Source organism: Bipolaris victoriae, assembly GCF_000527765.1.
Source record: "Bipolaris victoriae FI3 unplaced genomic scaffold scaffold_78, whole genome shotgun sequence".
Lineage (NCBI taxonomy): Eukaryota > Fungi > Ascomycota > Dothideomycetes > Pleosporales > Pleosporaceae > Bipolaris > Bipolaris victoriae.
The window spans coordinates 48,994-67,436 of record NW_014575314.1 but is presented as its reverse complement, the minus strand read 5'-3'; the positions used below and the strand labels follow the sequence as shown (position 1 = coordinate 67,436).

The 18,443-nt window shown below is 50.7% G+C and overlaps 8 protein-coding genes across 8 annotated transcripts; 4 read left to right on the top strand and 4 right to left on the bottom strand.

Moving 5' to 3' along the window:
* Nucleotides 1-204: 204 nt before the first annotated feature.
* On the bottom strand, nucleotides 205-1,191 carry COCVIDRAFT_47082 (hypothetical protein; the record flags this gene model as incomplete). The annotated part of the gene is made up of 1 exon (XM_014698419.1): nucleotides 205-1,191. A coding segment is annotated over one exon (987 nt), but the record flags the coding sequence as incomplete, so codon positions are not given.
* Nucleotides 1,192-1,655: 464 nt separating this feature from the next.
* Nucleotides 1,656-3,065, top strand: COCVIDRAFT_18285 (hypothetical protein; the record flags this gene model as incomplete). The annotated part of the gene is made up of 1 exon (XM_014698390.1): nucleotides 1,656-3,065. One exon carries the CDS (start codon nucleotides 1,656-1,658, stop codon nucleotides 3,063-3,065), a length of 1,410 nt encoding a protein of 469 aa, XP_014553876.1.
* A 380-nt stretch (nucleotides 3,066-3,445) lies between these two features.
* Nucleotides 3,446-4,610, bottom strand: COCVIDRAFT_18284 (hypothetical protein; the record flags this gene model as incomplete). Its single annotated transcript, XM_014698389.1, has 2 exons — nucleotides 3,446-4,334; nucleotides 4,396-4,610. 2 exons carry the CDS (start codon nucleotides 4,608-4,610, stop codon nucleotides 3,446-3,448), a joined length of 1,104 nt encoding a protein of 367 aa, XP_014553875.1.
* A 1,727-nt stretch (nucleotides 4,611-6,337) lies between these two features.
* Nucleotides 6,338-7,827, bottom strand: COCVIDRAFT_106369 (hypothetical protein; the record flags this gene model as incomplete). Its single annotated transcript, XM_014698418.1, has 2 exons — nucleotides 6,338-7,105; nucleotides 7,261-7,827. 2 exons carry the CDS (start codon nucleotides 7,825-7,827, stop codon nucleotides 6,338-6,340), a joined length of 1,335 nt encoding a protein of 444 aa, XP_014553904.1.
* Nucleotides 7,828-8,123: 296 nt separating this feature from the next.
* COCVIDRAFT_106459 (hypothetical protein) lies at nucleotides 8,124-9,706 on the top strand (the record flags this gene model as incomplete). Its single annotated transcript, XM_014698417.1, has 4 exons — nucleotides 8,124-8,243; nucleotides 8,296-8,373; nucleotides 8,430-9,405; nucleotides 9,456-9,706. The coding sequence occupies 4 exons, from the start codon at nucleotides 8,124-8,126 to the stop codon at nucleotides 9,704-9,706; spliced, it is 1,425 nt and encodes a 474-aa protein (XP_014553903.1).
* Nucleotides 9,707-10,748: 1,042 nt separating this feature from the next.
* On the top strand, nucleotides 10,749-11,024 carry COCVIDRAFT_40131 (hypothetical protein; the record flags this gene model as incomplete). The annotated part of the gene is made up of 1 exon (XM_014698416.1): nucleotides 10,749-11,024. The coding sequence occupies one exon, from the start codon at nucleotides 10,749-10,751 to the stop codon at nucleotides 11,022-11,024; it is 276 nt and encodes a 91-aa protein (XP_014553902.1).
* Nucleotides 11,025-12,377: 1,353 nt separating this feature from the next.
* Nucleotides 12,378-12,941, top strand: COCVIDRAFT_40130 (hypothetical protein; the record flags this gene model as incomplete). Its single annotated transcript, XM_014698415.1, has 2 exons — nucleotides 12,378-12,468; nucleotides 12,613-12,941. The coding sequence occupies 2 exons, from the start codon at nucleotides 12,378-12,380 to the stop codon at nucleotides 12,939-12,941; spliced, it is 420 nt and encodes a 139-aa protein (XP_014553901.1).
* A 192-nt stretch (nucleotides 12,942-13,133) lies between these two features.
* On the bottom strand, nucleotides 13,134-18,109 carry COCVIDRAFT_106435 (hypothetical protein; the record flags this gene model as incomplete). The annotated part of the gene is made up of 3 exons (XM_014698414.1): nucleotides 13,134-15,802; nucleotides 15,857-17,810; nucleotides 17,885-18,109. The coding sequence occupies 3 exons, from the start codon at nucleotides 18,107-18,109 to the stop codon at nucleotides 13,134-13,136; spliced, it is 4,848 nt and encodes a 1,615-aa protein (XP_014553900.1).
* Between the last annotated feature and the right edge of the window lie 334 nt (nucleotides 18,110-18,443).

The following is an 18,443-nucleotide window of genomic DNA, read 5'->3' as shown; positions in this document are numbered from 1 at the left end:
GGGTGGAACAGTATGCATGGGTGTAAGTGGAAAAGAGATACCCAGTTACTAGCTACGGAATGCGAGTGTTTCAGCGAGCGGTGTTCAAAAGTAAATGGAAACTTTTCAAGCATTCAACCAAGTCTACTCTGCCTTTACAGTGAATCACTGATGCGTTGTCATGAATCCCCAATATGAACTTTAAACCGAATCTTCAAACTAGGTAGGATGATACGCCTTATACACCTGCAACGCCCCCTCAACACTCTGCACCACGCCAAAGAAAACGGTCAAGCACAGAATCACCATGGCAACCCAAAACGTATACCACTGCGCCTTATCCCGCCTATCCCGCCACTGCTGCAAAATCGACCTCCGATGCGGCGCCTCGAACACCCTTTCCAACGCCCCCAGCCTTTTCCTCCAATACCTAAAGTCGCTCCCTCGACAATCCCTGAGTCGACCCAGTTCCAAAATGCGCATATCGACGCCGGCCAAGTGCGGTGAATGCGTGACCCACTCCCTCGTTTTGGCATCGTTGGCCGGGAAAAGCAGGGCCAGCGTGTCCAGTGTCTCTGCCGTTAGGCCATCCGGTAAGATGCCATCTTGCCATTGGAGAAAGGAGGCGTGGTGGAAGATGTAGAGTTGGTTCCCGCCGCGCGAGAGGTGCAGGTGGTCTGCTAAATTACTTGTCCAGGTGATTTCGACGCCGCAGTAGCGGTGCAGTTTGTAGGCTGTGAAGTCCTCGCCGAAGAGCATGTCTACTCCTTCATTTTCGTAGCTTGAAGGGTCCTGCGGTACGAAATGTGATTGGAGAAGGTCTTGCAGGCTGGATGTGGGGGATGTCCAGGTGAGGGAGTGGTGGGTTCCGCGCCGGGTGTAAGGTAAGGGGCCGATGTCTGTCATGCTGAGGAGCCGGGCGACGAGCATGACTGAGCCTTCGAGCATGGTGTCTGCTTCTTCGGGGGTTCGGCTTCCCCGCATGGAGGGTTGGATGTGGGATTTTATGGCGGCTTTTGGGGTTGAGGAGTGCATGTGCTGAGCGACGGATTGGATGTCTACATGTGTGCGAATTGTGGTGTATTTGCCCTTGGCAGTTTGGATTGCGGTGTTGCATTGGGTGTTGTAGTAGAGCATATATGGAGCCCAGTAGAGTTCTGATGGGTCAGTGGAGTTTGGGGTGGTTTGATGCCATAGTTGGGATATGATTTCAAGTTGGAGTTTTTCGTCTCCGACTGGCACACTTGGGTTGTCTTGGAGTGACATTTTTCTTCGGATATGGTTGTCCTGGGAGAAGGCTATTGATAATGGGATTGTTAATCAGGCAATGAATGTGACGTTGCTCAGCTCGCATGCTGAAGCGAGGAACTAAGTGGCAGGTTACGCGATAGTATGTATGCAGGAGGGGCTGCGCCTCAATGCTTGCAGATGCGCTTCAGCCTTGGGCCGGAAATGATAGGATGAGAGTTTCCTCGCTGCGCCGCAGGCACACTGGCGCGTCTGAGGTTGACCACCCCGCTATCTGCACAGCCGTACTCCTCTGCTCAATTAATCACCTCCTTAATGAACCCCCTCTTACTTAATCCCCAGTGGCAGCATTCTTGTGCTCAATCATTCTGTGCCACTTTTCAATCCTGACAGTTCTGTGTCACTTCGATTCCTAGTCAACCGTTACAATGTTCGAGTCACGTGTCCCAATGCTTCGGCGCACCCGCCAATTCACCTCACCTGAGGAATCCGTAGGAGAACTTATGGCCCGATGCTGCTGCCTCAAGTACCCCCCATGGCAAAAAGATGACCTTTGCTGGGACGTCCGAGGTGAGGCCTTGAAAGCCTATAACAGCTTCAGCCGTCTGGTATGGAAGAAACTCGAGAATGAATGCACTGAACGCCCTGATCGCTCGGGCCTCATTGTCAGTGTGTACATGATTGGCTACTCTCCATCTACAGCCGTCCCTGTTCTTGTGTTTGTAAGCAAGAACAGAAACGCAGCCAAGGAGGCCCAGAAGATTGTGAAGAAGAGTGGAATTCTGAAGCGGTACCCGGGTTTCGAGACTGCGATTATGGATCTCTTGCCTACTGGGAGTTTGGTTCTAGTCGCTCAGGGGCCAAAGAAAGCAACTCAAGATAATCTGCCCGTTCCGGGTCGGCGTGAGGTGTATTACGATCCCAGATTCGAGATTGAGTCGGTAGGAATGGCACTGTATGTACGAGACGAAGATGGAACATTTGAAAAAGCCACTGGCAATGTGGTGGTTAGCGAACAGGGACTCGGGTACTTTACAGCTGCACACGTCTTCCAAGCACAAGATGTGGCGACGGAGCCTGTTGTCGGATGGGGCGAAGACGCCAGTGTTGATGATGACTCGGACAGTGATGACTTCGACGAAGACGACCTCGAACTCCTATCGCGATACAGCCAAAGCTCGCAGGAGTCACTGTCTCCTGACCTGACTGAAAGCACAACCCTCTCCTCCTCATCCCTCCCATCCTCCTCCTCAGAAACAGTCGACACCCAAGACGCAACGACCTTCACCCCATCCTTGCCTCCTATACCCGCCTCTTCCTCCCCCACAGCCCCAGAACCCTACGTAAACCGCACCATGCGTCTCGACGACATCGACCTCCACCACCTCGGCCACTGGACCCCGACCTCCCCAACCTCAGCCCTCAACCAAGACTGGACCCTCATCACCATAACAAACACCACTGTCCTATCTTCCCTCTCCAACCCCCTCACCCAGCCTCCCCTCCTCCCCCCCTCAACCCCGCACCCCCCTCACAAAGCCGAAGTAGTAATCCACACAACATGGGGTCGCCTCCGCGCCTCGCTCCTCGAAACACCCGTACTGTTACGTCTGCCTGGTAGCAGTAAAGTAGCGGAGGTGTTGCGGTTCGAATATAGGGGCAGCCTTGGGGTGGCGGATTGCGGGTCTTTAGTTGTGGGGCAGGGAACCGGGGAGGTGTATGGGCATGTTGTTGCGGGGGCGGCGGAGGGGAGGGTGGGTTATATGGTTTCTGCGGTTGGGACGATGGGGGAGATGCAGGCGTGTGGTGGATGGAGGGTTGTTGGGCTGGTGGAGTAAGGGTGTGTTGGCTGCTTGTGTGTGTGTGTAGGGAGTTAATAAAGTTTAGATATTAGTTTTTTTTTCTGGTAAAAAGGGGGTTCTGAATATGGGATTAGGATCATTAGATGATTTTTATAATGTTTTCTTCGAATAGTATTCTATATGAGGTCATAAACTCGAGTTGTGAGAATTGTCTGATGTGATCGATCTGATGCGTAAAAATTTAGCTACACCCCCTGACAACAAACAAAAACGCAGAGAAAGCAAAAAACAGCAATCAAGAATTTCCAATCATATATTATAAAAGCCGCTAACAGACGGGTATCATTACTACAACTTAAGAGACGCAATTCTATATAGATTATGCCTGAACAAAAGAAAAAAAAGAATATATCTCATTATACCTCTTTCTCCTGCACTCTGAAGGTCTTCTTGTGCAGGGGCGTCTCATCCCCAAACACGCTGAGCGCAGGCGCATCATTACTGCTCCTCGAGCTGCTCTCTATAAAATCTCTCCTATCAGTCGTCTCCTTGCGATCCTCATGTGTAATGCGGAGTTCAGTATGGCACTGAATACCGCCAAGATCGAGACTCTCATCGCTATCGATCTTGCTGAGACCGGCGCTGCGCATATTCGAAGGGTGGTTACGCTTAGAGCGGTTGGTAAGGTGTAGGGATTGTGCGGCGGCGGCAGAGCGCGAATGCGATTCGGGATCGGTGGTGCTGTGGAATTCTTCGGGGCCCATGTCGTTTTGGGATTTGCCCTGGGCAAGGCGGACGACGAGCGAGGCCATGGACATCTCGATGTTGAGCTTGACCATGTAGGCGACGGGGTGGAATTGAATGTAGACGACTTGGTTACGGAGGAACATGAGGCCGATGAGGAGGGCGTCCATGGCGATGGAGATGAGCATGAGCTTACCGTTGAAGCTGATGAGTGGCGCGTATTTGGTGAGGCCGTGCTGGTTTACCAATCGAATCTTGACAGTGCGCAAGAAGTACCAGTTGAGCGCTGCGTCGACGATGAGGATAAGAACTTTGGAGATTTTATCCCATACATTGTTGATCTTGACGAAGGTATCGTTGATAGGGGGATTTGTATGCGAAGGGATCCAGATGCAGAAGACGGCAATGTTGATGGCAGTGATGAAGATGAAGGTACCCCATTTGAGTTTCTTAATCGTACTGCGGTGCTCGGCGATGAGTGCAATTCGATTGATGATAATTTGCATGAGCAGTTGAATCTCAAACACCCAGAAGAACAGGATGGAGAACAAGACTGGTATACTGTGGCATTGCGTGTTAGTGGATATCTCTTGTAGCAGTGTTGAAGAAAAGAATCACTCACCTCGGCCCAACTGTGTCATTGAGAAAGAGCCATCCAATGACTCCAATGCAGACGTTGACTAGAATCTCACCCCATACCATGTAAATGTAGGCAGAGCGTAATGGGCTGTGATTCCGCCGTGTCTGCTTGATTGCCTCCCATACTGTCAAGAAGCCGAAGCCAAGTGTGAAGCCAGCAGCAAGGGCTGCAAGCTGGAAATCCTGAACAGATGCCATTCTGCTCCACGACTCTGATTCGAGTCTGAGTCGATTCCGGGGAAGAAGGAGACTCGGTGAATTAAGATCCTACCGGGCAAAAGTGCGGGGGCCTCTGCAACAACAATACATATATCATTCTAGACCCTTGCAAGGAGACATTACTAGATCGGCAGGTGCACAGGTGCCGGGGCGAGATCTCGAATGGCGAACTGACCAGCCAAGGGTGGTTCTAGGCAGGACGGCTTGTAGCGTGAAGCTGAACTGCGAGCGAACGGGCTAGCTCATCTCTTGGTCTTCTACTTCGCCAATCAGCATCCGAAGACGCCACTCACTAAAATCCTGAGACTGCTGTGGAGTAGAGACGCGGGTAGCGTTGCACGGTACAACTGCCCCGAAGTAGACAGCGAGCCGCGCCACTCTCGACACTGCGGGCACTACATTCTTTAGCAGATGTCAAAAACGCAATGCGAAACTCTGTTACTCAAGCCTACAGAGGGACCAGGCGCAGTAGATATGTAAGTATGTTTGTGTACCGCGAGTATACTTCCGAACGCTTGGAACGTCGATACTACTTGAGATCTCCCCCGGTCATCTGATGTGGGTCTGCCGATCATGATTGACATGACCATGCAAGGAACATGGTCCCGCAATTCCGCTTAGTGGAGGAACAGTTCCCATGGCCCTGCTCAGGGTGGCTTTGCCTTTGCTCTCATGAGTTTGCTGTCACTTTTGTTGCTTTTGCGTGGTGGCTGCTGTCATAGCAATAGTGCTACAGCCGCAACCGTCCCATGTCATGATTCAACAGTCGCCAAGAATCTAGAGTTGCCTCCCGACCACAGCAGCCAATTGATACAGTCTCGAAGAACCGCTTACTCGCCTCTAGCGTCATCGGAACCAGCCGTAATCGCCATCGCGGCCCCTGACTACGAACGTCGACATGGCCGAAGAAGACCCGCATGAGGGGGTGTCGACATGCTTGGTTGAGTAGTTCCTATAAGTAGCCTTCAGCTTGGCCACTGGCCGATCTTGTCCGAGGTTGCCAGCACACTAACAAAATTACAAATGCTGCATTTGGCACGCGGATTCAACAATCGAATTCTTCATTTACAACGATATGCATTCGTCCTTATTCAAGAGGAGATGCACATGTAGTCCATGTATACTTACTAGACGAGGTGTTGTGTAACGTGGAGCCGAAGATCCTTCCGATGGCGTTCAGCCCCATCGGTAAATTTTCGGTACCCGCCAGTCTGGCTGCACGAGATGGTACCATGTTGTTGGTAGGTTTTCCGCGGACCGACTGTCGCGTGCTTTTAAGGTCCGCTTGAGTTGCCCGCTTTTCACGCAGATTGAGCTATACACACGCTAGAGTGCAAGTAGCCAATGTTTCACTTTTGCCTTCTCCAAGGATGTTTGTAGATCACGAACGGGAGTGTGGGCCAAGACGACACTACTTTGTCGGCAGAGTAATATGTAAGCAGCGCTTCATACGATGGGCGTATTGTCGAACGGAAGTGGACCTATCCGACAAAGTAGACCTACCCGACGAAATGAACCAGTAGACTTGCAATGTCACTGAGCAAAAGGAGCTGAGATGATTGACCCTACGTGGAGAACTAACGGAATACAAGTCAAGCAGGTTCCGGAGGGATGTGTCCGGTGGTCTCTTTTTCCGCCACTCTCACGAGTCAATACAGACTCACCCGTTCCTGGCCATGAGAAAATATTCAAGACATGATGGCCAATCAGTCTTCTGCATCAATACTAAACTCTTCTTGAACCTCCACAATCCTGACACCCCGCTGGTCGGCGATCAGACCCATAAGACCCTGGCCCACGTCCTTCAGTTCATTATACTCATGCAGTAGCTTGATGTGTTCTTTGACGACTTTGTTCGCTGCGGCCATAACGTCCGCGTCAGTAGGCTCGTCATACCGTCCATCTGCGCCACCGTCAGAAGACGCCATTTCTTCCATAAGAACCTGAATCGCCGGGAGACTACGCAGAGAAGTTAATAGGGCAGCCTTGTGCGCTTTCAACTCCGATAGAATGGTTTCCTGGGGAATTCCTGACGGCCTCCTCCGCGTAGCGGCTGTCGGCGAAGCTCCCGTAGTCGGTTGGTCTTGAGACTCGGAAGTGGAGTTACAGGGTGCACCACTCGCATTGAGATCATGACTTTCAGGGTCCTTCGGTTGTGATGCCTGTTGAAGTGCGGAGCTTGGATCCTGAGGCTTTTCTTGCGAGGGCTGAATTTGCGGTGTGAAGGGGGCGGACTCTTGCGCGCTGACTATTGACTCATGGTAAGGACTGCTTGGCCTGCAATCACTGGTACTTGTTTGTGGGTTTCCACCTTGAATTTCACCAAAGTCGGGATGCAAATCAGCGTCGCCAATGTCCTTGGGCGCGGATAAGGCTGATGCTGTGATGCCTGGGGTAGTCGGATTTGAGGAGCTGGTTACTACTGCAGAGATACTTGTCGTGTCAGATGTACCCATGGTTTGAGATCTGTGCACCTAAATTGTGTGAGCAAGGACACGGGAGGACGAGCGGGTTAAGAACGGACTGCGCTCTCGCTTGGATAAATCATGACTGCACTCTGGATTGCATTTTGGTCCACGTCGTTTAATCTGGGCTGCGATGAAATGTCACATATGACGTCATCTTCTACTACAACGGTTCGTCTATGGGGAGCTTGCGGTTGACATGTACTGGAGATGTCTCGAGCAGACTGAGGGCAAGCATCTTTTGGCGGAGAGGTGCTGTCTGGAGTTGGTGCAGCACTGATGGACCGCGATTCCCCCGCTAGTGACCCCGGTTGCACCGTGCTTCTGTTCGCAACTGAGGCATGAAGGGTTCCGTGTGCAAACCCCAGGGGGTCCATATGCGCGCGGGCGGCTCGTTCATGAGGACTCATTTGAAGTGCTGCTCCTTCCTCTTGTGGAAGCATTGCGTCTTGGGGCTTTACGTTAGTATGGTCAGTACTAGATGCATCGGTATCGACTGAAGCGCCGTTGCGATCAAGATCCAAGCCAACGGTGCTTAGTGGAGCCGTATTGGCGTTGTCTTGTGGGTGAGCTTGGTAAGTGCAGTACGCGTCCTGAAGGGGCTCCTGAGGCGCAGCAGAGGCCATGGCGTGAAGCTTATCCGCCACATCAGATGAACCAACACCAGGCGAAGACATGATAAGCTCCTCGTCCGAGTCAGCAATCTCTGTGACGCTCTTGTCGATAGCCATGTTGGCTGATGTTAAAGTTACAGAGGGGCGTAACGAGTGTACGTTGGTAGCAGTTGTTGTGGTTGGCGGACGGAGCACGGCGGAAGCCAATCAAGGGGTCCGCCGGCTCACGTGAACTGGAAATTACGACGACGCATTGCATCAGCACGAGAACAATCGCGGCCCAGGGTCATCTCCCCCCAACTCCTGCCTTGATACGCGCCTGATGTCGCCTTGAAACTCTCCACGTCTTGCGAAGGATCCTCATAACCCACAGTCGCGCCACCCGAATTGCCGTCTGAAGCGCGATAGACAACATGGGCCTTATCACAACAAGAGTGGCCGTTGCCACGCTCCTCTGCAGCACCATGGCTACCGCACACGTCCACGAAGTCAGCAAAATACAGCAAGGAGATGCCGTCTCCCAGGATCCGATTGTACGCGCTACCAAGGAACGGTGTGTTGTGGGTACTAGCTAACCTTTGCCAGGATTCGGTGCTATGGACACACATCTTGGTACAGTCGCTCGCGTGGGGCATCATCTTCCCCACGGGAATGGTCTTGGGCGTACGATAGCTGACTTCCGCATACACACAGCAAGGTCAAACTAACATCTCTACCAGATAATACGATCCAAATGGCACGTTCCCGTACAAACACTCGGCTCTATCCTCGCAATCATCGGATACTTCCTAGCTCACCACCATGGTGGCAGACAGTTTTCCCCTGACAACATCCACGCTAGATTTGTTCCCGTCATCATGCTCATGTTGATTTCCCAGATTGTAATGGGCGTTTACCTAAAGCTTCATCTCGAGAAAGGCATCAACGGAAAGATTCGCAAAGTGGCAGTAAAGGTGCACGGAGTGGTCGGCAAGGCTCTGCCAGTCATAACATGGGTCCAGTTCCTTTTCGGAGGCATCACAGCCCTGGGTTTCTGCAGGGCCGATCATACCGGACAGTGCCTGGCTCACTTCATCATGGGTAGTGCCTTCATCGCATACGGCATCATTCTCTTGATCTTGCTTTTGGTTGGACAGATGTGGCTGCGGAGAACAGGCAGGAGCCAAGAATTCTTTGATTCGATTGTCATTGCCGCCTGGGGCTGTGTCAACACCTTTACCGAGCACCGATGGGGACACCCGTGGGTTCACAACGACCTTCAACATACATCCATGGGCATTGTGTGGTGGGCAGCCGGTCTGGTCGGTATCTGGCTCAGCCGAAAGCGAAATGGACAGCCCAAGCGCAACTTGATCCCGGGTATCGTCATTCTCATGACTGGATGGGCCATGTCGGCGCACCCCCAGCATCTGCCTCTTTCGACTATGATTCATACCGTCTTTGGATACACCCTGATGGCTGCGGGCGCTGCACGTATCATTGAAATTTCGTTTGTGCTCAAGGACAGGACATCCGTCACTTCCGATGGCTCAGACCCCAACAGTTTCCAGTACATGACGCCGTTCCTGCTTATGGCTGGTGGATTCATGTTCATGGGTGCTACCGAAGAGCAGATGCAGCTTCTTTCTGATGCCAATGTCACCCATGTGTCGTATGTGCTGATTTTGTTCAGCATTGCTTTCCTGCTGTTCCTGTGTAAGTATTTCATAGTCATTTCATGTCTTCGTAAGCTAACATGACATTAGTTGTGAACATGCTCATTCACTTGTATGCAGTCTATGCCTGGGAACAGGACGACAAAGCTGATGACGAGGCGCCTCATCTAAACGGACGTGGCGACGGTGCTGGCTACAGCAGAGTGGATCGCAGGACAATAGGTGCAGACGAGTTCGAGTTGGAAGGTCTCGACTCCGACGATGATAGCAGCGTGACATATGGAAGCGGTAGCGGCAGCGGAAGAAGCAAGGAGAGTAGGTCGTTTGCTGCACAGCACTAGTTGATGAGGTTCTCCAGCATCTATTTCCGCATTCATTTGCATAGAATGGCGTCATGGCAAGCATACTTTGAATATCTGATGGTGCGATTTATCGCCATAATTTCATAATAGAAGCAATACCGCAATCTTAGACGTTTTTTTTTCTTCATACTCACCTCATCCGTATTTTGCCAGTCCAAGCAACTGTTTTACTTCCCTAGCACGCCTTCCACTCCAATCCTCTCGCCATCCCACGTGTCCATATCGCCATTACCCTTCCATCTCACACGTGGCGAAATCGCCGAATTCTGTTGAGCCTCCATCAGGTTACATGTGCTGAGCGGCAAAAAAATAATAAGCCGCAACATGGCCAAAAAAAACAGGTACCATTCAACCACGAGATTTTTTTTACAGACTATGACACACGAAATGGCTGTTAAGGGTAACTCGTGTGTCAAACCCAGCTCCTACCATGTTTATGTAGTGGGTACCACTTGCGGTATATGAAAAAAGTCGGATGAGGCTGAGCCGATACAAGCCGAATGTTCTTATTTTGTAATACATTGCCGGTTTCGACGCGGGAGCTAGGCTGGTATTGGGGAATATGCGGTGATGACTTTGCTTTTTGCGGTATAATGGGTGCTGGAAGTGGGAGTTAGTCAGGGCACTTTGGGGGTGGAGAGGCTTAATTGTGACGTCTTGCGGTGTGCCATTTGACGTTTGGTTCTGGAATGTGGTATTTGTGGTGCTAGGCTATGGGTTTTCCTTGGGTGCGTGTAATTGACCCACCTTTCTACAAGGCGTTGTGGGTGGTGCACGTGTAGTGGTCTCACGATCTGGGGCGTTGGTGTGTGTGGGTTTGAGAAATTTTTCTGTCCTTGTTTTCTCGATAGAGGAGTTTTCTGGGGGGTATATAAAGAGCGTGGAGAGAGTCAAGCATAGAATAGCATCGACAAGTTTATCAGTATCAAGTCTACACCACGTTACTACAATTATCTATCTGAAAGTTGATTGGGCAAAACAAAAATCACGAACCCAAACCTACTCATACTCTATGAACAAGATGAGCTCCACAAACTCCACCCCCAGCTCCTCCATCCCCGCAACCCCAGCCGCCCACTCCCGTCGCGCCTCATGCGACTCCGCCCATGACGCCCACCACTTTGTCGCCCTGCAGCAACAACGCGAGAACGAGGAAAAGACACAACACAAGATCAACACCAGCATCAAGAAGATGTGGGAGGGTGTCAAGAGGCATGCTAGTGAGCACCATCGCAGTGTTAATGCTGCGTATATGGCGAGTTATGGGTGTGGGGCTCCTGGTGGCGTGAAGAATTAGGGCTATGAGAGTTCTTGGGATTTCCAAGGGAGGGAGAGAGGGACATATTTGTCAACAATCAATCCGGACTACAATCCGAATCGATCTGGATCACCAACCCAATCCAATCCAATCTAGAGGTCCGGGTTGGATTGGATTGATTGTCTATAACTATGGAGAAGATAAAGAGCAGGGACTGGGAAAAGTTTTGAGTTTTTTGAGGATTGGATTTGGACTTGAATTTGATGCGGGAAAGCGATATACCCCTTTACGAAAACGTTTTTGATGCGCTGAGCAAGAGGGAAAGAGGAAAGGTATCAGGGTAATTGCATAGAATAGAGTTGAACATTTTCTCTTCTCTTTCTTCCACAATGGGGAGTAGTTTGCTTGAGTAGGAAGATACATATTTGTTTCAGACTTGAATGAATTTTATTTTCTTCCTTCGTGTATGAGTATTATCTGACTTCTAAGTAAGGTTAAGAGAAGACACAGTAGCGATACGTCTGAACTATTGCAGTGTAGGTAGCAAGATTAAAAACCGGGGAGGGCATTTTTAAAGAATCCCGCTTTCAGTACCCCAATAGATTGGCTACATCTATCACCCGCCACAGAGATTAAGCATCGTTATGACTAGATCCGCACGGATGCTAGATTTCCATCCTAAGTGCCCAAGTAACGTAGGGTCAGGGCAAGTATCAGAGATCCAGTCGAAATAATTTATTTAACATCAAATATCTGCACATACGGATGTGTAGAAAAAATAGCATTAGACACAAATGCTGGATCTTTAGGGGTATTAAGGAATATCTAAATTTCTAACATGACGATTAGCTTCTACAAAGTCAACAAATCTAAGAATCTTCAATGTAACAGGTGTAATGGCTCTAGCTGCTAGATTCACAGCTCCCCTGATATTACTAGAATCGTCATACAGTATTGACTTTATATTGCAAGTTGATCACATGCTAATCCAATACGACCTTGTAATTATCCAAGGCAGCAAGATGCTACATGAAAATTGAAAAGAGTAATTGATCTGCCACAACCAGCTGAGAAGAGGGAAACCTACATCTCAAGCACTACCAATTATCAAAAGCCACATCTCATGTCCGCCCAGCCTTGAACCCTCCCAACAACTCAACTCGGAGCTAACCACAATTAGCGCCGGACTTTACACCCATTACAGCATACACCTGCATAACCCAAGCCCACCACCACTGTCATACCGTAAGCTGAGCATTGTGTCTCTTATCCTGACACTCAGTACAACCGTACCCCGCATTCTTACCTCGCTGAACTCCCACCATACTATTTAACATACCCCTCGCGTCTCTCATAGAAACTCTACGATCAGCAACGAAACAAAAACCCGCCATGGCAACACGACCCATCCCCTTCATTCTCTGCGGTCGAACCCCCCAGATCGCAAAAGCAGTACGCGAAGGCGTGGCACCAGAGTATCATGGTGAGTCGCTCTTCTCCCCCCCTCCCTTATCAAACAACACAGCCAAAAAAGCAAAACTATATACTACTACTACATCCAACTCCTAAACCGCAACCCTCGCATACATACCCCAAACTAACCTCAATTCCCCTCCCCCCCCCACAGTCCCCCACACCTTCCTCTCCCTCGAAGAAGCAAAAACAAACATACCCCCCCTCCTCTCCCCCACCAGCCCCGATCGGCCCGTAGCAGTCGTGCTCGGCGGCGGCTTCAACGACGCCATGTTTGCAGAGATAAAAGAGGCGTGCGACACAGCACAAGGGGGAAAGGACGTGGCGTGGCTACGCACGGATATAACGGGTAAGGTGGCGATGCCTGATATGAATGATCATGAGGCGTATGGGAAGGCGATGGGTGCGAGGTTGAAAAGGGGGTTGGAAGGGTTGGGGGTGGGGAGTGAGGAGGGGGTGAAAGGGGGTGTGCATTTTTTCTAGTAGCGGTTTATGGATTATGGTAAGGTGAATTTATTGAGTAGTTCTTTATCTGGGTATTTGCAGAAGCGTCGGTGGATTAGTGCTTACAAATCCACAAATAATGACCTGAGAACATATACCAGGCTATCAAAGAAAAAGTGAGAACGTATATTAATCTCTACCACGCTTGATAGTCTATCGTGGTTGTTTCGTTTAACTCTCTAGATCATATAACAAACATCCGCCGGTACGAAAATTATACACAAACGCCTTGCCTACGGCGTCTTCTCCATCTCCATTCGCTTTACTTTCCACCCACTTGGCCCTATACCCTAACAACAAATCATGTAATTCCTGGAGATATTTTCGCTCCGCCAGCGGCATTCTCTGAATGAAGTAGCGCCAGGAATCCGGATCGCTGAGTCGGGTTTCCTTGAGGAGATTCATGACCTCTTCCTTTGATTCAATCGCAGCAATGGGTGCTGATTGAAATTCAGAAAGGAGTTCCGTGGAACGCGATTGTGCAGCTTCTACAATGGACCACTTATTCGACTTCTTCGAACGATGTTGGGCGATGAGAACGTCGACGTTGGCTTTCGTGGTGTCAGACTTATTGTTGGGAGCTGGTGCTGGAACTTTGATTTGACGAGCTGCTGTGCCTTCCCGTTCCTCCCTGTCGCGAAGCTCGTTGCGCAGGTAGTTAAGGAGATTGGAACTGTGCATGTCTGTGTCTTCCTTTTTGGCAATGGATTTCACTTTGAGCTCGGGTTTATCTGGCGCGACGCCGTGCTTGATCACAATAATCCAGCTGTGTCTGTCGTCTCGATAGTGGCGGAGTATGTCCTCAATAGAATGCGCGTCGATGGCAAGCTCAGCCGTATAGCCGTGAGATATGAGCTCTGATACCATTTTGATTCCAGTCGTTCGAAGGATGCTTGGATCAAAACTGGCAACCAGGCAATCGCAGCGGCGAGGCATCCATGAGAGAGATGGGGTGTCGTCGTCGGCCTGCTTCTTCAAAAACATTGATTTTTCTGGCTTCTTGATGTATCGAGCCATAGAGTTAACCAATCTGTCCCACCCTAGGTTTACACCGACTGCGTGATATGCAGGTAGCGGATGCGCGTGACTAGAGCCAGTTGGCCGATATTCTTCGATCAGCTTGTCGTACCTTCCACCTGCAGCAAGCACTTCTCGCTGCTTGGTATCGAACAGGCACTGGAACAGTATACCCCCAGCATAAAACCTCTCGTTGAAGCTACTGAGGACATTAATGTAGACCTTCCGCTTCACATTCCAGTGCTTCATGTAGTTGATTACGGAGGAAAGGTGTCGGAATATCGAATGCGTTCGTTCGAGGTATTTTGTTCCCTCGAAAAGTCGCTGCAACTTTGCAAAGGCTTTTTCGGGTGTGTCGCGCCAATCAAATCTTGCCAGGTCGTCCAGCGACGTTGATGCAATACCGATGTCGGAAGAACGCAGCTCATTGCGGATAGAGTGCCAGTTGTTCTTCAATATGTTGAGCTTGCTGAGAACTGCCTTGACTGCCGTGCGTTTTGGAGCGGGAATCCTGCAGAATTCCATGACAATTTCTAGGAGATCGGCATGGTTAAGGTGAAAACACATCTGTGTTGATCGGAATGAAGGAAACTCGTCGATGATTTCATCGACAACCTTCAGAACTTCTGATTCCTTTAGAGCAAGATCAATCGCATCATATGAGACAATGTCAAAGTCTGCCTCACCGTTACTACGCGGAGCACTTCCAGTGTAGTTTTCACGGTAAACCTGACCGATTGTAAATGTCTTCTCCAGGAAACCACCTCCCCGACCGATGCTACGAGCATACGGCAATGTGAGATCGTAAGGAAGCTGAACAAGGGTTCCAGAAGGATCGAAGAGCTTCACGACACTGCTGTTGGCATAGTGATCAGACCATGGCAATAGAACTTGGCGCTGAATCTCCACCGCACCATGGCCCCGGAAGATCATAGCTAATCTGTCTTTGACGAGGTTCTGTAGAAGCACCTCGTTCGCCTTGATTGTCTGGTTAGCTGTGCCGAGGTCCCAGGCATAATCTCTTGCTTGTGTGTCAGGCTTGTGCGAGAAGAGGGCAGCCATCATCTTCGCATAGTGAGGAGAGTTGCGATCGGAAAGAGCCTTGATGGCTTCCTTAACAGCCTCATCTTCCATCTGAGCAGGTACTTTACCACTCCTCAAGAGCTCAGTACAGCTGGGCCTTTCCGACGGCCGGTGGCTGATAAGGGATTTGATGATGCTTCCTTGGAGTGCTTTCTCAGGAGCCTCGAACTCCGGGGGAAGTTCATGTTTCCGCTCGCGTAATGATCGAATGACCTTGTCTCTCTCCATGGCAGTCCTTAGAGGAAAACACATCTCAAAGAAGATGATGCCCATCGAGTACATGTCCACCTTGTTGTTGTAGTCGCCAGTGACACTAGAGCTTAGCTCTGGAGCTACGTAAAGCGCTGTGCCCACGCTTCGTGTCATGTCACCGCCATTATGGCTGTCACCGGAGGATTTTGCGTCCGGCCTCTGGTATTGTCCGCTGGTGGCCAGTCCAAAATCACCGATTTTGGGGATTTTAGCCAAGTCAATAAATACATTGTCCGGTTTGAGATCCCTATGGATGATGCCATGTCCGTGTATGTGAGCGAGGCCTTCGAGAATCTGCCTAAACAGTCTCCAGTACTCTTCTGGGTCGTCGTATAATCCTCCACGAATGAGATCACGAAGCGTCCGCTTCTCACAGAATTCCATCTGGATGTACAGAATCGATCTTGACTTTGAAAGGTTGGAGTCGGATAGCGTGCGTCTCTTGATTCCCGGTGGACTGTGGCCGATGCTAGCGGAACCCTCGTCCTCTGTGGTAGGTTAGTACAGTACTGGAGAAAAAGTGCCAGAAATCATCTACTGACCTGAGTCTGATCCGAAGATGACAGCGCCGACATCTTCATCCGATTCTGCATCAGATCCAAACTCAATCTTGGGATACCCGCTGGAGCTAATGAAATCTAACCCGCCACCACTCTTGCCATGAATCCCGCCATCAGTCGTAGTCGTAGTCGTGGTCGGGGAAACGTCCGAACCCCAATCAGAATCATCGCCATCTGATGATCCAGAGTATTCATCATCGTAGTCCGCTTCGGCCTCGGGCCATGCTGTGTAATAACGCACTACGCAACTGTGGTTGAGCCGAGATAGAAGCATGACCTCGGAGAGAACCTCGCTTAATGCAGCAGCAGACTTTTGCTTGATCTTCTTGATGGCGTAAGTGCGGCCATCAACCTTGTTGCGTGCTTTCACAACCTCACCATATCCACCTTTCCCGAGCCGACCTTGCTCGACCCAGTCATTCGAATATCGCGAGTATGTTGGAACCATACCGGAAGAAGACTCACGCCGTAGCCTATATCGACCCAGTGAGGTTGACGAATTCCTAGATCGTACTGGAGTGCGTGGTCGTTCATAGACATCGACGTCGTCGCGAAGAAACTCGGAGGGGATAAGGTCAAAAGCAGAGTGTCGCTTCTTGGGATCCGGTTTGAAGAATTTGCGTAGTATTTCCTGCAGTGATTCTGAGCAACCAAGGATATCGGATAGGTCCTTTGGGGAGTTGTATTTCTCTGGTACATCGAGGCCAAATAGCATCTGGAGGAAGACAACCCCCATGTCCCACACATCTGTCTTGCGAGTGTGCTGCAAATCCTGGGACAACTCGGGAGCTATCCAGTAGAATGTACGTGGGGCCTTTGTCGTCCGTCTGTCCTTGGAGAAGCTTTGTAAACGATACAAAGAGTCCTGAAAGCTAGCATCGGTCAGGTGTACGCTCATTCCGCCACCTGAAGACCTCTTGAGCAGGATATTGTTAGGGTGAAGGCGTTTGTGCACTACGCCGTTTCGATGGTAAAAGTCCAGCGCTTCCAGTATCTCGATAGTCCAGGAACGAACTCTTGCGACTTGGAGCGGCCCATCATCAGCGAGTCTCTCGCCCAGAGAACCTCTGTCGGCGTGTTCCATCAGGATGCTGATTTCCCACCCAGCGTCTGGCATGTTCTCCACCTTGAAGTCCAGCACTGTCATTATAGCAGGCTGTCGCAGCCGCTTAATCTCCTCCATCTCGTCTTCAAACGCCATGATAGCCTTTTTCAGCCCAGGGTCAGCAGCAGCATTTCCACCACCGACTCGAGCACGCTTCAATACTAGCGTGAGTGCTATAGGCGTACCCATGGGCTTGACCAATAGTTGTTCGGTAAGAGGCCCAGACCGGAAAGGAAGCGGATTCTCAACTGCAGTGCACTGAATCGTAGTATCCTCGTGCTGGATGGAAGTGGTTCTATCAAACGAGATGTAGTTGACGCCGTCCCCGTTGGGAAAGTCTGGTGGTGGGGTCATGACTGAGGCGCGGTTCTTCTTGCGCTTCGCCATCACCTCCTTCCTTCGCATCTCATCACCAACCATTTGCTGCAAAAGCCGTTCCTCTTGCGCTTTCTCCTCATCCCTCTTCCTCTGGAGTTCAGCTTCATGCTGTCGCAACTGCTCGGCCGCAGCCGCTTCTTGCATGGCTCGTTCAGCATCCAGGTTTTCGTAGGCTCCATCGGTTTGGCGGACTGTAATCTCATCCTCAAGTATGTCTTGGATCCCGGTCGCTATGTCGTACATCATGACTTCTCCGACCAGCTCCTGAGGCCGGCGTTTCAGTAGGCCATAGAGCTTATCCCAAGTGGATTTTCGCAAGCTGCTGCAATCTTCCAAAGTCAATTCGGGTAGCGATCTAGGGTAAGTAGCTGTAATCTTTGCACAGAGTGTAACGAATATGTTTTCATCTGAAATGGATGTGAGTTTCACGCGCAATACGCGATCAGTAGTTTTCTGGCTTTAAGTTAGAGGATGAACTGACAAGGGGTGGAGTGGCATGGTCCTTAAATGGGGGGTTGGGTACGTACACTCCATGCACCCTTGGCTTCTGATTCTTCATAATCGTCCATAAAAACAGCCTTTAGGACTTCGCGCTCATCCTCCTGAGCCTTTTCATAGGTCTCGGAGGGCTGCAAGGTGAGCGGACGTGGCATGTCCCCAACGGGACCCGCCGACCGCGTGTCATCGGTGAACTGGGGTGTGGATGCATGGTGTGCTTGTTTCTTGTTCTTTGGTGTTTGAGGCGGTGCCATAGTGGGCTACTGGTGGATGCTTGAATGGGCCGTCATACATGTGGTATTGACGGATACGGACAGACTAGCAGCCATGGCTGCTGCCCTTCACATTGCAGACATTTCGAGTGGTTAATACGGCAGCGATAGGGGATGGGGTATGACGGAATGTAGAAAGTTTGCGGCCAGCGCATGCGCAGGTATGAAGTAGCGGTCGGTGGGGGCGATATGTTGGCGAGCCCCGCCATCCTGGGACCGTTCCGCGTCATCCCTGCAGGCACACCTTGAGCCGCCAGACGCGACTTCCCCGTGCCTCGACCACGGCAGGAGCCCCAACCAACACCATCCCAACTTG